Source organism: Anas platyrhynchos, chromosome 2 (assembly GCF_047663525.1).
Source record: "Anas platyrhynchos isolate ZD024472 breed Pekin duck chromosome 2, IASCAAS_PekinDuck_T2T, whole genome shotgun sequence".
Lineage (NCBI taxonomy): Eukaryota > Metazoa > Chordata > Aves > Anseriformes > Anatidae > Anas > Anas platyrhynchos.
This window is the reverse complement of record NC_092588.1, coordinates 109496801-109512193: the sequence shown is the minus strand read 5'-3', so window position 1 is coordinate 109512193 and position 15393 is coordinate 109496801. Positions and strand designations below refer to the sequence as shown.

The following is a 15393-nucleotide window of genomic DNA, read 5'->3' as shown; positions in this document are numbered from 1 at the left end:
TGCCAAAAGGGAACTTTCAACAACACTTCCTATAAGAACTAAACTGATACGTAGTCAGTGGTCATACTTAAATAAGACTCTAGTCAAAACTGCTTCTTCCAGCTATCTCCCAATAAAAAATAATCATGACTTCTGCAAGTCTTGCAGTTACTATTGCAGATATCTTGCAGGATTAAGAATACAACTGTTTTCATTTAAAATCATTTCACTTGGTCCTGTACTAAATAAGCACAAAATATCCATTAACTAATTGAATTTTTCAACTGTCACTACAAGTCTCTGTATGGATCAAAAACGTAAAAATCCTAAATGGAATAAATCCAGAATGTTCAGTTATGCACTAAGTAATATTACTGACAATTCCACTGCATTGCTTTGTTTTAGAAAGATGCACATCAGTCTCTCAGAATCAAAGAAAGTGAATTCTTCAAAAAGTGAATTGTTCGTCTTATGTATCAGAAATGCATGCACAGTACACATTACATATCCAGGAACCCTCATACAGTCTAGTTATTGAGGTCACAGGCTTCAAGCATGCTCTAGACCCTCAAAGCTCCTACAGAATAGAATATTGCAAATGAATTTCTACTGTGAAGTTCTTTCTTCATGTACTTTCTGTATCTCAAGCTACACAAAAGATGGTATAAGTACTTCAAGCACTGAATTTCTATTGAGTATATTCCCATGTTTTCAGGCATAAATCTGAATCAAATGCAGCATGGATAATTTGTTTTTATTCACCAAGTATTTCAGGACCATAACTATTAACTTTAACAGAACAGAGATTATTAACGCCAACTAATCAGACACAAGACAGAAATGAGAAGGCACTGTGTCCTTCTCATTTGTTCTCTAAGTACCACTAGTGCTTTTTTTTTTTTTTAACTTACTTGTCACAATGAGAAACTCAGAATGAACAGCTCAAAAGGAAGCAGAATAATGAATTAAAAGAAAATTTTCAGATATCTGCATAAACCAATCTTCCAAACGTTCTAAGTGCTCAATTACAAGTACATCATTTTACCCCAAAACCATAATGTAAGATCATTCCAGTCTTACTGTTTATCCTCCCTACATCTAACGCTACACTCAACTACTTCACCATATAGGTGTGATTAAATACAGCCATGTGCTGGATTGTCATACTTAGTTAATCCTGACAGATTTTCCCACACCACAGACTGCACACAGAATACTAGTTTTTATCACTTAATAAAACTATTAGTTAATATCCCAGAGAGAGCTTGAAGGACATCAGAGGCTCATGTATAATTGCATTTTAAAGCATCTCAACATTCTAAGGTTAACATCTGTTTCCTGTTGTTATATATATATGTATATTTCCAACAAAGTGTTTTGCATTAGTAGATATAATTGCATATTTCAGCTAGTGGGAAAAAATGCAATATACATTTTATGTATTTTTTTCCATCTGGAAATAATAAAAGAACAACTTTTTGAAATCTTAAGATGGCGAAAGAAAACTTCTGTCTTTAATCATGACTGAAACAGCTGATTGCCTTTTCCCCCTGTCCTGTGGAATCTACTAATACCTACATGAATCAGGAGAAGCACTACATGAAAAGGACATTGTATGTAGGAACAAAAAGTCGAAGAGTAGCACAATTTGTTTCAAGCTGACTTCACAAAAAGCAAAAGTCATGTAGTGTCAGAATCTAACAATGCATGTGAGAGACCCTTTAGGAAAATGATCGCATAGGAACTATTTTTTTCCAGTTCTTAGCAGCTGGAGTACATCAGAACACGAGGCACATTGCCTAGTCAGTATATTTTATCCCAACAATTACAATATACAAATTTAACCACCTAACCAGAAAATCAATCCTTCTGTTTGTCATGACACGATGCACAACCATGGAGAATCACAAAGACAATAAACCTCAATACCCACACATCTCTCTGTCAGTATCAGCAAGCTTTTCAGACAGTGATTCTTTCTCCTAAAGTAGGCAGAGGTCCAGTATTTGAATTCTCCCTCATGTTTGAGTCACAGTGATCTGAATAACTTGTTTCCTAGCGAAAGAATTTTGTCCTCTGCCAAAAGCGAAGCCCAAATACATGCTCATCCATATGGAAACATGACAAAATGGCACTCCCTCAAAACTTTTTTCCCTTGTGGCAGATGTTAGTTTGAGATACGTAACGAGGAGTCTCCACTGATAGTTGCCATCTAGAAGCCCAGTGGTGCCACCACCAGCGCAGCCTGGATAAAAATCAAGTGGCTATGGTCCATTTTTAAATTCCTCTGCTACAGTGAAATTCAAAAACAGATGAGGTCTAGTGATGGATGCATGGCAATGATGACAGTGTGACTGTGGCTGGACAGCCCGTAACAGTTTTGTTAAAATTTGAACAGGGAACCCCTCATGCCTCCCCTGAGTAACAGGGTTGTAAAACCCAAGAACGTGTAGGATGCATAATCACAAAGCTCCCTAAGCATACTGCTTGGAAGGCAATGCCTCTCCCTCATCTGGACAAGAATTAGGGGAGCTGTAATAAAGCCACACGCTGGACAAGGTGAGTGGCAACCCCTGTCCCAGGTAATGATACGACACACACACACAGGACTAAGCAGCCCATTAGGACAGAGAATTCACTTGGGAGCAGCTAGGTGCACACACAACTCCGATCAATGTAACTTGAACCTTAAGATCAAATCTTTGGGTTGCCAGATGGAGAGCAAAAGTTTGTTTTGCCACACAGGAAAAATGCCTCCTACGTTATCAAACAAAGAACTGGTATTAGCACAGGCAATTCTTTTTCCCCCCATGATTACGGATTAAGCTGAATCTCTGAAAAAAAAAAAAAAACAAAAAAACCACAAACCAAGCCAAACCAAAAACAGCTATATGCCTTCAAAAATTTCTCATAACTTCTTTTATTAAAAATGAGGACAGGCTAAGAGGAGTTCTTGTTTTTGTTTTTGTTTTTGTTTTTAAAAAAAAAAAAAGTGACAGATAATATTCATAATATTCCAGATAATACTGCAATACAACACTTTCATAGCCCAACTGGGATTTGTTCCATCTCTTACCATGAATCAGTATACAAAGAAACACAGAGCACCAAATACTGGCCATCTAATTTTTTTAAAGAAACTTTTAAACATAGAATTATCAAGAACTTTCCGACTAAGTTAAAAGTATGCTTCTCTCCAAGACATTACTCTTAAGCGGGATATAACTGGTACACCTAAAAAGAGAAAGAACCTCTTTGCAGAGTACCATTTTTGCATTTATCTGATGAAAACAGTAATTCTTAGTACACCTATCTGAACCTGGGTTCCTGAAATACTTCATGATAAGAAAATTGGTATACCTAACCCACCCTGCCTATCAGCAGGCCTGACTTTACATTGCGAAAATGTGAAGCATTTTTTTTGCTTTCCACAAGGCTACTTATTACTCACCTTGTTTGGAACTGTGAACACAAGTAAGGCAGTGGAGTCTCCACAAGTGTGTCACCAAAATTTAGCCAATTCAGTGAGACACTTGGCATTAATAGCATAACATTGATTTCCAGAAGGCATTGAGGACCTTCAGTTCCCATGTGAACCTATGCAAGTTGTATCATTGGAAACACGCAGTAAATAAATGGCTCAGTCCTTCAAAAAATGACAGCTGTTAACGTTGCTATTGCAGCCATCACTGCAATCATAAAGAGACTCTGCGCAGTTGACTTGTCCAGTTTCAATAAATGGATTCTCTTTAAGGGGAAATGTACATTTAATTAACTGCTGGAGTGATGGCTTAATGACTTATAGCCAGCCAACCAAACAGTTAATGTTAATTCCTTGTGAAATGATTAATTCTGATCAGCAAGAAAACACACACCTTTTTCATTTTCTCCAAGGTGCTCTCTAATTTTTCATCATTAAGCACTACTCTAATGAAATATTTTCTTCCAGAAGTAAATTGATACTCCTCTTTGCAATATGCATTAGAAACATACAGAGAAGTCCACAAAAAAAAAAAGTGATTTATTCCAACAGCACAGAGCTGCTTTAAATAATTTGCTGTCTCAATTATATGTTATGCTATCCAATAAACCCAAAAAACAGGTAAAATGTAAGCGAGGCACACATTTACAATAGGCAAATACAACTGTTGCACTAATTTTTTGTCTTCAGAAACCTGGATCGGTGACCTGGAGCACTAGTTTTATCCACATCATGCATAAGCTTATGCCAAAGCCTAATGAAGCAAGCAGTTTTACTGAAGATTATGCAGATGATGCTGCAAAGCACAGTGAATGTGACAGTTCATCTCTCAAAGAAAACAAAGGGTTTTATGCATCTAAACTAAACAGAAAATTTGGAACAGCACAGAAAGTAGTTGGTAGAACCTGGCTATAACCTAGTTATATATAACTAGGAAAGGGAGATCTTATTTGGTTTTCAATGTAAGCAAAAACATTAAAAGAAGATGGTAAAATTTGCTCCTAAAGCTATATTTTTGACATTAACTTCCAGCCCAATGCCCTGAAGTCCATGGTAACAGCTAAGATTCTCATTTTACCCAGCAAAAATGCAATTTTCCATACAGGTAATACCTGGTTTTTGAATAAACAGCTCCATTAATGGTGATTTTTATTTTCTGCTAGTAATCCATCTGAAATAAAATTCAGCTCCAAAGGTCTGCTGTGAAGTGACATTACATGTAACTGACAGACAACCTGACACTCAAAATAAAACCTAGTGGATCTATCTGCATTTCAACACTCTTCGTCCTTATGATATCTATCAAGCAAGAGAAACATTCATATGAGCAAATCACAATTAAGGTACGGGTAACATCAACAGCTTTAACCGGTCAAGCAAAGTGCTACTTAATGTTAACCTCTTTCTCCCACATGAATTTTTATGCACAGATTATTAAATCCAGCAGAGCACTAGGAGCATGCATAAAATATCCTGTTCTGATGGAGAAATCAATCTTGCATAAATAAAGCAGTTCTTTCTCTGCTATGTTTCTCTAAGCATTTTTTCTAGTAGAGTTGTGAAGAAGAACAAGAGCCTCATTCCCACCACCACAAATACTCCTTTTTCCATTATCTGGAAGCAAACCATTACTGTTTATCAAAGTTCCCAATACAACATTTCATGAGGGTTTTTTTAAGAATATTCAAGATTTACAAATACAACATTAAAACTTCATTAAGACTAAAATGGATTCTTATTTTACATTTAATAAGTCAAATCATTCCACCAGATTACAGAAAACATGTCACCAGTCATTTATGGACATTAAGACCTGTGAGTCTGAGATCTTAAAACTTTAATTAGACAAAACAGTGTGACCTGTCTCTAAGTACAGCAGAGATTTATTCATCCCTTTTCTAATCACATAACATCGAAATATACATTTATTCAGTGTGAATTCACCACTGAAAAAGTTCTGCTACACTGTGTTTTAAGAAGTAATTTCAAGGACATTATACTTGGAAACCTCACAGATAAAGAATGCTTTAAGATGAAGGGCATGAGAAACGAAGTACTTTGGTATCAAAGACAAAATGAACAAAAAAAGATGGAACACAACACACCAACTAAACAAAGATGTACACATGGCCTCCATAGGACAAACGAGCATTTAACAACATAGCAAAGGAAACTGTGATCAAGCTTTTTTCCACCTCCTTTTCTACAAGCCCAGATGCAACCACTCAGCTCCCCCTCAATAGCTGAGATTTCTTTCAATTTTACTGAGAGCAAGACAAACACAGTTTGCATATAGACAACTATGTAATTGCAGCAAGGGACAGTTGCATGGTTCGCAAACTATAAATCACTACAAAACTCATGGCAGTAAGAGGTCATAGACTTAACTATTCATTTATTTAAATATATACCACAGTTTTCATTTCTTCTGGTCAAATCAATATATTTTAATTGCTGCTTTCAAATGCAGTGGTCTATGAAAATGACAAAAATAATACTAGAAATGAAGCAAATACATGCCCTAGAGGCCTTTTAATTCCTGAAATCATGCTGCCCTTTTACTTGCTGTTGAAGAATGTTTGTATATTGTTTCCTTTCAAAATGCATTTCAAATCAACTTACACTCCAGCTTATTGAAAACTTCAGTTTACGCACAAAACTCAAAAGTGTTTAGTGCATTCTTGGAGGAAAAAAAAAAAAAGCACAATACAGAAAAAAGAAAAGGGAATAGTAATTTTAGTGTAATACATATCTATGTGCTGTGTCAGGGCATATTTGAGGAAGCCATCTGTATGGCATTAGCTTCAATGAGGTTAAGGAACATAAACACTGAGCTGACATGAAAAATCAAAGCAAAAGAGCAAAGTAATACTGTTGCAACTCATGGCACACTTGGCATTCCTTACACGTTTGAAGACACTGCCACCATACAGATTCCATCTCAATGGTTGGTGTATCACTAAAATGTCGTGAATTAATAACCGAGATATAGCCCACAGATGGCATATGATATGGTTTGAGATAGACTCATTTTGACAGGTGACAAAGACAACTACTCATCTCGTTATGTGAAATTAAGCACTTACGGGAATGGCAGGTGCGAACTGCCTCCTTTATACAGATTTGGAAGCATCCCATCACTCACAGAAAGTGCTGTACTAAAAAATCCTAGACAAATCTGGAAGCAGAGCTAGTGTTAAATCTGGAAGGGAAGTAAGCGAAGGCTGAGATGCAAGCACAGTCCTCTCACAGTCTGGATGATCCACATTCCCTCCTGATTTGGCCAGAACGCCAGACACTGAATCAGAAAATGGAGTTAAAAAATAAAGAAAAATGGAAGTATATTCAAGACAAAAATCAGTCCCTAACACTGTTCCACTAGCATTAATTCATTTCAGCCAGCTACATAGATGGACCCATTTTTGACTTTTTGGACTAACTCCCATTTACTACTGCTGCCTCCATGGATTTTTTTCCAATCTTCCTTGCCCATCAGTCACTTTAAGTGGGCATAAAACTGTTTCTAGAGCATTAGCCAGTAACCCCATAATACAATTGCGGAATAAGGGCCTGGAGGTTACTTTTAAAGCAGGATGTACAACTTATCCACAGTTTTGTTGTACACATTGATGGTACTAGAGGACGATGACATTATTCTATCTAGCAGTGTGTGTACTTTTAACAGTAGCTCCGTGCAAATATGTGTGGTTAACAGCATACAAGGTGTATACTGGCTGCAGCTGGGGGAGGATGGATGGATGGGGAGTGGCTGCGGGTGGTGTGCACCTGTGGGAGACTTGAGGATGGGTAACTAAAATCACTTTGGAGGAAATCAGAGAAGTGCAATGAACGTGTCCCACACCCTTATTAGGAGCAGAGGGATTCAGACAAATGACACTTCCTTTAAGGATATCTGTCCCATGTGTAGTGGGAAAGTTTAGTTGAGGGGATTAGATTTTGAAGTACAAATTTCAAAATGCATATAATGTAGATATAACAGATTCTCTACCAAATTCTTCAATTTCCTGTGTTGTTCCTATTGCCCCATATGAATTCTTTATGTAAACCCATACATCTCCTGCAGCTGAACAAAACAGCAGAGAAAAAAGTTAGTGTAATTTAAAGGCTCTTCTCCTAATGACTTAGTGCAGGATGCAGTCTGTCAAATAGTTTGGAACATTTTAAAACATTGCAAGGTTCTCAATAGTTATTTCTTTACAAACAAATTCCAAGTGAATGCTGAATTTATCATTTGGAAACACATGGTTACTTCTCATCCCCAAAGAGTTCATGCTACATACATGCCTAAATACACATGGCACTGTTACAACCATACTTACTGAATCAAAATCTCAAAGTGCTAAGTTACATCAGAACATACAAGTATATTAATGATCTTCATGGGATAACAGCCTCTCTTGAAACAACTAACCTCTTTAAGGACAGATGTGTATTTACTTGACAGCAGTATCTGAAGCCACTGGGTATGCTCTGTATTTTAGGTCACGTATAAACTGAAACTGACTCCCTATCTTTAACAAACCTGAGTTTGAATGACCACAGGCTCAGGCCCCCAGAGCTACCAAGCCTTGCAGCATAAAAGCCTGAAGGCCAGTTACAAATACACACCAATTTCCTTTGTCCCTCCTCTGCTCCAGTCTTCCTTTTTTTCCTCCTCCCCAGCCTCTCACACCGGCCTCCAGCATCAGCTGAAGCATCAGCAGAGCTGTTGGCTGGCAGTTCTTGGCAGATACTAAGAGACTGTCGCCCAGATTCAGAGGCAGATGAAGCACTCCCAGGATGAGTGGCATTGCTGCTCCTCTGGTTTTATTTCCAGGGAACCCCTGGGTGAGTGTGGGCAATATGCTAACAAGTCAAAAGACTCACAGGGCCAAAGTCTAGCTGCAAACCTGGGCTTACAGTAGAGCAGAAATATTGCTCAGCTTACACAGATCCCTGATCACAGCCCCATCAACCATACAGTTTCAAAGCAGACAGGATCTCAGAGCATATTTATGAAATAAATTTCTTTTATTTTAATGCAGTGATGGGAAATGAAGAACCTGTAAGCACTTCTTGGAACCTACAAAAAAAAATAAATCTATCTATAAGGAGCTTAATAACCAGCTTATCAAAAAGTGGGCTAAATACCTTTCAGTGAAAGAATTTGCTATTCCAACGATCCATATTAATGGAATGAAAAAGTTATATTATAAAAGTTATATTATTTTAGACAGAGGATATAATCTATTTTCCTGATAACCATCAAGATATTCCTTAATGTGTAGCTGAAGTCCCCCATGCCTCACTTCACAACACAAAGAATATAAGCTAGGCATTTTTCAAAGGAACAAAGTATGTGGCAAGGGCAGCAAAAAAAAACCCTCATATCTCCCCACCCCTCTATTTTTAAGGTGCTAGAACAGTATGAGCAACTTACACTTCAATTGTGTATGATGTGATGCATCTTTAATTTTTAGTCTTTTACTCAGTCATCAGTCTTTTTCTTCACAGGCACAAATTCATGCTCATTCACTGAAGAGATTACCATTGTCATTGTGGCCTAAGGAATTATTTGCTTCTAATGCAGCTGCACCATCTACAACTCACAGTATTAATCTACACATCCTTGTTCTTTTTATTTCCCATCTCCTCCCATCCAGACAAGTGACAGGCACAGAAACTCCAGCAAAAAGGAGAAGAAACATAAAGTCCAAGCATACAATTAAGCCAGTGACCAGAGATTGAAATCCATAGTTTTTTGAAGGAAAATAGGTATTTGTGAAATGTTTTTTGATACTAATGGAGTTCAAGCAATACTACAAATCATTATTTAAAAAACGTACATAAAGTCTTTGGAAACTGGTAGTTTTAAAATGCTTAAAACTCAGTGTGTTATTGGACAAAACAAATGTATTCATACAAACCTTGTTATTAGTTTTGGAGTCATAAGGGTAATACAGTCATAAAGCTAGCAAAACATTTTATCTGCAGGTAAACTCAAATAAATTCGGCAAAAACTGCAAATGAAGCAAAATCGTTGCTGTTAGGATATGTCACTAGGGAAGAAAGTCCAGTTCTTAAAATCAATTTATGCTTTTAATGACTGCTGCTGCTTTATGCCATTTAAGCCAGTAAAATGATTTAAACCCTTGACCAGCAGTTGCATACATACAGTTGTGTGTAATTGCTACAAAGTTCTGATTTCTCAAGAAGATACATAAGACTGGAACAACTTTTTCCTCCTCACTGGATACCAAAAAAAATGACACACAGTGCGTACATTTTTCCCACTTATTTTTTTTTCTTTCTCATAAAGCCAAAAACATTGTTCCAGTTAGCAACATGCCATCTAACAAAATAAATTAATCAAATGCAGCTCACTTTTATATCCATTATTGAAAGATGTTTACAACCCATAAAATAGTTTCATAGCTTTCTTAGGAGATAACAGAACTACGTCTGGATTTTATCCTAATCAACTGACATGAAGGTTAATTAACTTCTCATGTAATTTTATTTTTTTTTAAAACAAATTGCAGTTTTACCTTTTCTTCAACTGAAAAGTTAAAAGCACATTCCCCATAAAAAAAAAAAAAAAAGAAGTTTATTTTGTCCGGTAAAAATGAATACAGGAGATTGCCAACGTTCCCTAGTGATCTTTCATAGATACAAACTTGGAAGAGGGGTGTAGACAGAAAAGCAGAAGGTAAAAAAAAGCTTTACAAGTTTAGTTTGACAGATGATCAGAATTATTTCACCAAATTACAAGGCTCAAGAATTCTCGGACATACATGAAACATATAAATGTGATTAAATCATCCTTCAAACTGTATGAAACCAAAAAGGACAAGCAACAGCAGATGTTGCTATTGTACAAAAAAAGCTGGTGTACACATAATGCATGTTTTGCACGGCAATATTCAAGATGTACATTTTCAATAGGCCTTCATGAATTCCTTATGCTCTGCCATCACACTTGAAGATTCATTTTTAAAGAAATTAGAGTCCTTTTCATAGCATGAGTCAGGTCAGGGAGAGTCCTACCTACAGCACTTTTCAGAAAAGTGAGAAACAGGAAGATTAGAGATCACAAACCAAATCGTTCACAGTTTGTGACATCCTCAGTCTAAGATTACAACTGATTGAAGGAATACAACATACCTTTTGTCTTGCTCAAATTATATCAAATTAAAACAACTACAGTACTCCTTAGCTGGGCAGGGCATTTTTTTTTAAGCAGCTGCTGGAAATAAGAAAATCACTCTGAGACTACTCACAAGGCGAGCAGCAGTGACAAAAGATGCTGTCTATACCAAAACACTTTTTATACTAGGTGTTAAAATGAAAGCAAAGACAATGACAGTGAAAACTGCTAGAAGCCTTACTTGCATTTGCATAAGATGCTGAAAATGTTAAAATTAAGAAAAAAAGAGGAAAAACTTATAATGCATATGAGTGCACAAGACAGAATGTAACCGTCTAAGAAATGCAACCAATCCACTTCCTAAAGACTCAGTGTGTTTTTAAGGTTCTGTCTTAGTGAAGTGTATGACAAAGCAAAGAATAAAAGAAGAGTGTGGATAGTTTCTTGGGACTTTTCTCCAGCTTGCATTTTTTAGCCGGTGAAGTGAAAAACTGCTTATTCCTATCAAGATAAAATTCCTTGATTCAACAGGGAAAGGTGCAGCATCATTATCATTGTGGAGGAGGAAGTAGTGGTGGTGTTCTGGTGAAAAAATACTGTCCTTTGCATCTTAAGAAAATCTAAGTGCAACTTTTAATTCTATAATAACTTAGGGAAAGCAGCATGGAACCAACTATTTATTGGGATATTGCTGAAAAACATGGCTACAAAACTTACCTTCTTCTATAACCTTCCCTGATTTCTCCTCTGTCTTCAAAGTTAGATTCTATCTATGAATATTTCTTATGAACTTCAATAAATTTATTTGGTGGCAGAATCCAACAAGGCCAACCCATGTTTGGGACAAAGCTTTTGTTTCATGCTTCACATTTATACAACATTCTTTCGAAGTCACATTGTTGTGCATGTTGTTGTTTATAATCTCACTGAACTACTTCATTACAAATTTTTCTTATGCAGGTATACATTTAAGTTTTCCATGTCTTCTTATGGACACTCTGCACACAAAGAATAGCATTTGACATAGGATTACGAGCATGTTGTTGAGCAAGGCCAACATATGGTGTTTCTGGAGTGTTCATTTGAGAACTAGCAGGAAAACAACTTTAATCCCATATTCCATTGCCTCCTAATGACATTTCTTTTAGTTCTTGAAAACACTAAACATGTGCATAAGCCCAACATCACTATAATGAAGGTCCACAGGTCAGAGACCTCAGTAACAGTATCATTCCAAAAAGATTTGAATATCTTATTATCTGGATAACTTGCTGCGTCAGGCAAATGGCTTAATACTATTAGTGTAATTCTATAAATTTACCTGCAGGAATTTTTTAAGCTACCACTTAAAATGAAAATGTACTATGTGTAGGGTTCCACACTGACTTGATCAATGAATGTCTAATGTATAAATAATTTTTTGTTCTTTCTTACCTCCAGATGCTCTAAAATATAGGGAGGATTTGTCATGCCAAGCCTCAGCATAGCTCCCTCAGGAATAACTTCAACCAGCTTCCACAGAAGCGTAGGGAGGTCTGTGCCAATGTCTCTGCCATAAGCCCCTGTGTCTTCACTGGTCAGCCATATCTCGCAAACACCCTCTGTGAATAAAAGAAAGAGATAATTAACAAATCTGTTTTAGAGCTGTTTATTTTATCATACAGCTGCTCACTCTGTTTAATGCAGTATTTCACAAGGCTATTATGCAGCCAGACTGGGTATTCAATTGTGAGGGGGAGGGAAGGAGGAGGAAGGCTTATCCCATGGGTAGCAGTGGGTTATTAAGTTCATTTTATGAGCACAAGAGTGCTACAACAATGCTGTAAATTATCATTGCTGTGGAGTGATTAACATTCACAGCCAATGACTAATTCTGTGCTGCTTCTACAGCAAGTCAGTCAAGTCTAGTACTCTACTCTATTTTTTGAGTCTAATTCATTAAATACCACAAGCGACTTTACCCAGGCGAAGAGTCTGCTTTAATGGTTGTTAGTAGCAGTCAACTGATTAACTGGTAAACTTCCAATAAGCAAAAATAGCTCTAAAGCACAGTAACGAACAGTACCCTCCTGGCATAACTACTAAAACCTTGCATTCTTTAAATAATACAATTACCAATATAATATTAAGGTTGTATTAAAAAAGGCTAGTCGCCACTACATGACTAAGTGATAGTGTTGGAAAGTGTTAACGGACAGGAAATAGGTTTATTTTCCATCAGTCAGGGCCTTAGGAAGCAGTATATTTGATTTGTATTGTAAAGAGTATTGACCTTGAACATTGAAATTTGGTAATATCCTCTTGCTCAAAGAGGGGAAAGATTACACCACCCTTTAATAATAGCTGAAAGCAACAAGGTTTCATGCAGCCACTTCTATCAGTCTGCCCAGCTTTCATCCTTTTTGTAACGCAATCCATTTCCACCCCCTCGCTACCCCAAAGCAAAAAATAAGCAAATTAAAATAGGGTGGCTGAGAGGAAGACTCCTGTGATTCCCAGTCAGATAAGATACCATTAAATTGATGAAGAGCTAGATTTCTAATACAGATGAGCACTCTCTGGACTAGTAGAGAACATATCACTAAATATGAATGTTTATATTATAAGATATATATTTCAGGTGAGGAAAATGCAAACAACTACGTGGAATTAAATCATTTAAGTGATAAAACCAGAAAAACAAATTTTACAAAAATGTAAACTCAAGACTGCCATTCAAACTCACCCTACAACAATGCAGGTGGACAGAAGGCTATGTTGAGCAAAGACAATTCTGTTTGTTTCAAAAGGTTTTCAAGGTCATTTATTTAGAACGACAAAAAATAAAAAATGAAGGTAAACCAAGAAACTCATCACTTAAGATTTGCTTTAACAATAATTTAGTGAGACAGATGTGCAGCTCTGTTGTTTTAAGAGGCCTAGAGGAACGTATTCTTGAAGCAGTGCTCTTGGTTATCCAACTTCCCATCACAACCTTGCAGTCACATTCAGGCAGAGCTCCCCAGTGCCCCATCAGCCAAGCAGAACTTGCCAGCGTATGCAATCACACCTTAGATTCCATCGCTGTTGCTGATGTTTTCAGAACTGCCTTTCACAACAGCCAGTGCTATGCTATGAAATGTATTCTGAGGTTCACCACCTGGTCTACGTTTTCCCGAGTTACGGAAAAAGCCAATGAATTATGTATCGACTACATTTTAAGAACAAGAGAAACGTAAATGATATAAATGATGGCTAATGTCCTGCTGTGCTTTTTATATCAGTTTCCAACAGCCATCATAACACTGAAAAACAATAATTCAGTTGCTGTTTTTCTACTGTAACAGAGTAATTCTCATTTTTAAACTTTCAATCTAAATGGTTGCATGGGGCATTTTTTGCACGAACATGGCTGATGGAATACTGCCTCTTGGTCACCAGCTGAATGTTGAGGAAAAAGAATAAATCACTGGCTAGGAATGGAAATAACATTCACAGGGAAAACAACAGCAAGCTTTTAAAGCTGCATAGGTGGGGACCATTAGCCCCCCGGTGGGCTGAAACTTCAAATTAAATCACATGAAGAGGAAGCAGCTGTAAGAGTAAATCAGCAACAACAGGAATAACTGTCTCATCTGCTCTCCGATCAGGGTGTTGAACAACAAGCAATGGGAATAATTCATGCTGAGAGAGCTAAGGATGTAGTCTTACTATGTGGAGAAGGGGGGAGAAAACCTGTATTTTAGAAGAACGTTCGCTTCCCAATTTCAGGCTGACAAAATGGACCTTCACATCCTGAAAGCTGCTATTGGTGCTAAGTATTCACAAACAGGGGAAATGAACTTAGTGCATAACTGTGGTGATACAGGCTTCATGTCAGCTGTTGGTAGGCTGGTTATTCAAGCCCTTTGCATCCTGAGTTTTAGGAGACTCTACTTAAACTGATCAAGAAAAGAAAACAGCAGATCTCCCAAACACTCTTCTTAGTGAACCAACGCTTATTTTTTTCACTCAACCTTTGCCCCTCTGCACTCCAGACCTATATAGGAAGCTATTCAAATCCACTGTCTAACCATGTGTTTTTTGTTGTTCTTGCTGTTTTTTCCTTTCTTTTGCACTGAACCTCATGAGCTCATTCGCTATTCTGTTATTTGATAATTTTGGTGCTAATAAAAGCAAGCTGATTTTGTAAACAAGAAAATTGATCCAAACTACAGAGTTGAGATGTGAAAATTTGGAGCATTTGCTACAGCATTAAGGTCAATTATCATTATATTCAAGTAGTTACAAGTCTGTCTTTGGTCGCAGAGCATTGCTTATTCCTCACTCTGCCATCACCACCCAGCACAAGAGTAGCTTCAACAGCTGGATTCCAATCTGTGCTCTCTTGTAATTGGAGATGACTGAGAATGAAAAATGTTGGAAAACAAAAAGTTTCCAAGTAAATGAAGGAGATTCTGAGACTATTCCTTCTCCAACATCTCATAAAGAATACTCATTCCTGATTATCCAAAATGCATTCTAACTTTATTTTTTTCCCCTCCTGGGGGTAGTCTAAACAATTCTTGTCATTAAAGAGAAGGAGAAATCCTGAAATTGTCACTTTTATGAGATATGAACATTTCTGTTTTAAAGACCACTTGATATGATTCATTTCTTTAGTAATAATGAAAAAAATCTAGAGCTTTATATTTCACTTTATTTTCATGCCACTGTATTAAACACTTTTCAGCAGTAGCACACAGCTTTCAAATTGAAGCAAAATCTACTCCATCTGAAAAATAAATTTACTGCAATCTACAAAACC

The 15393-nt window shown here is 36.9% G+C and overlaps 1 protein-coding gene across 7 annotated transcripts in view; it reads right to left on the bottom strand.

The window, feature by feature from the left end:
• The window catches only part of CDKAL1 (CDKAL1 threonylcarbamoyladenosine tRNA methylthiotransferase), a 494283-nt gene that overhangs the window by 214074 nt on the left and 264816 nt on the right, over window positions 1-15393 (bottom strand). For all 7 annotated transcript variants that reach the window (XM_072033334.1, XM_027451212.3, XM_027451213.3 and 4 more), the window contains one exon: window positions 12042-12208. In XM_072033334.1, coding sequence (XP_071889435.1) covers window positions 12042-12208 — 167 coding nt within the window. The remainder of the gene's footprint in view (window positions 1-12041; window positions 12209-15393) is intronic.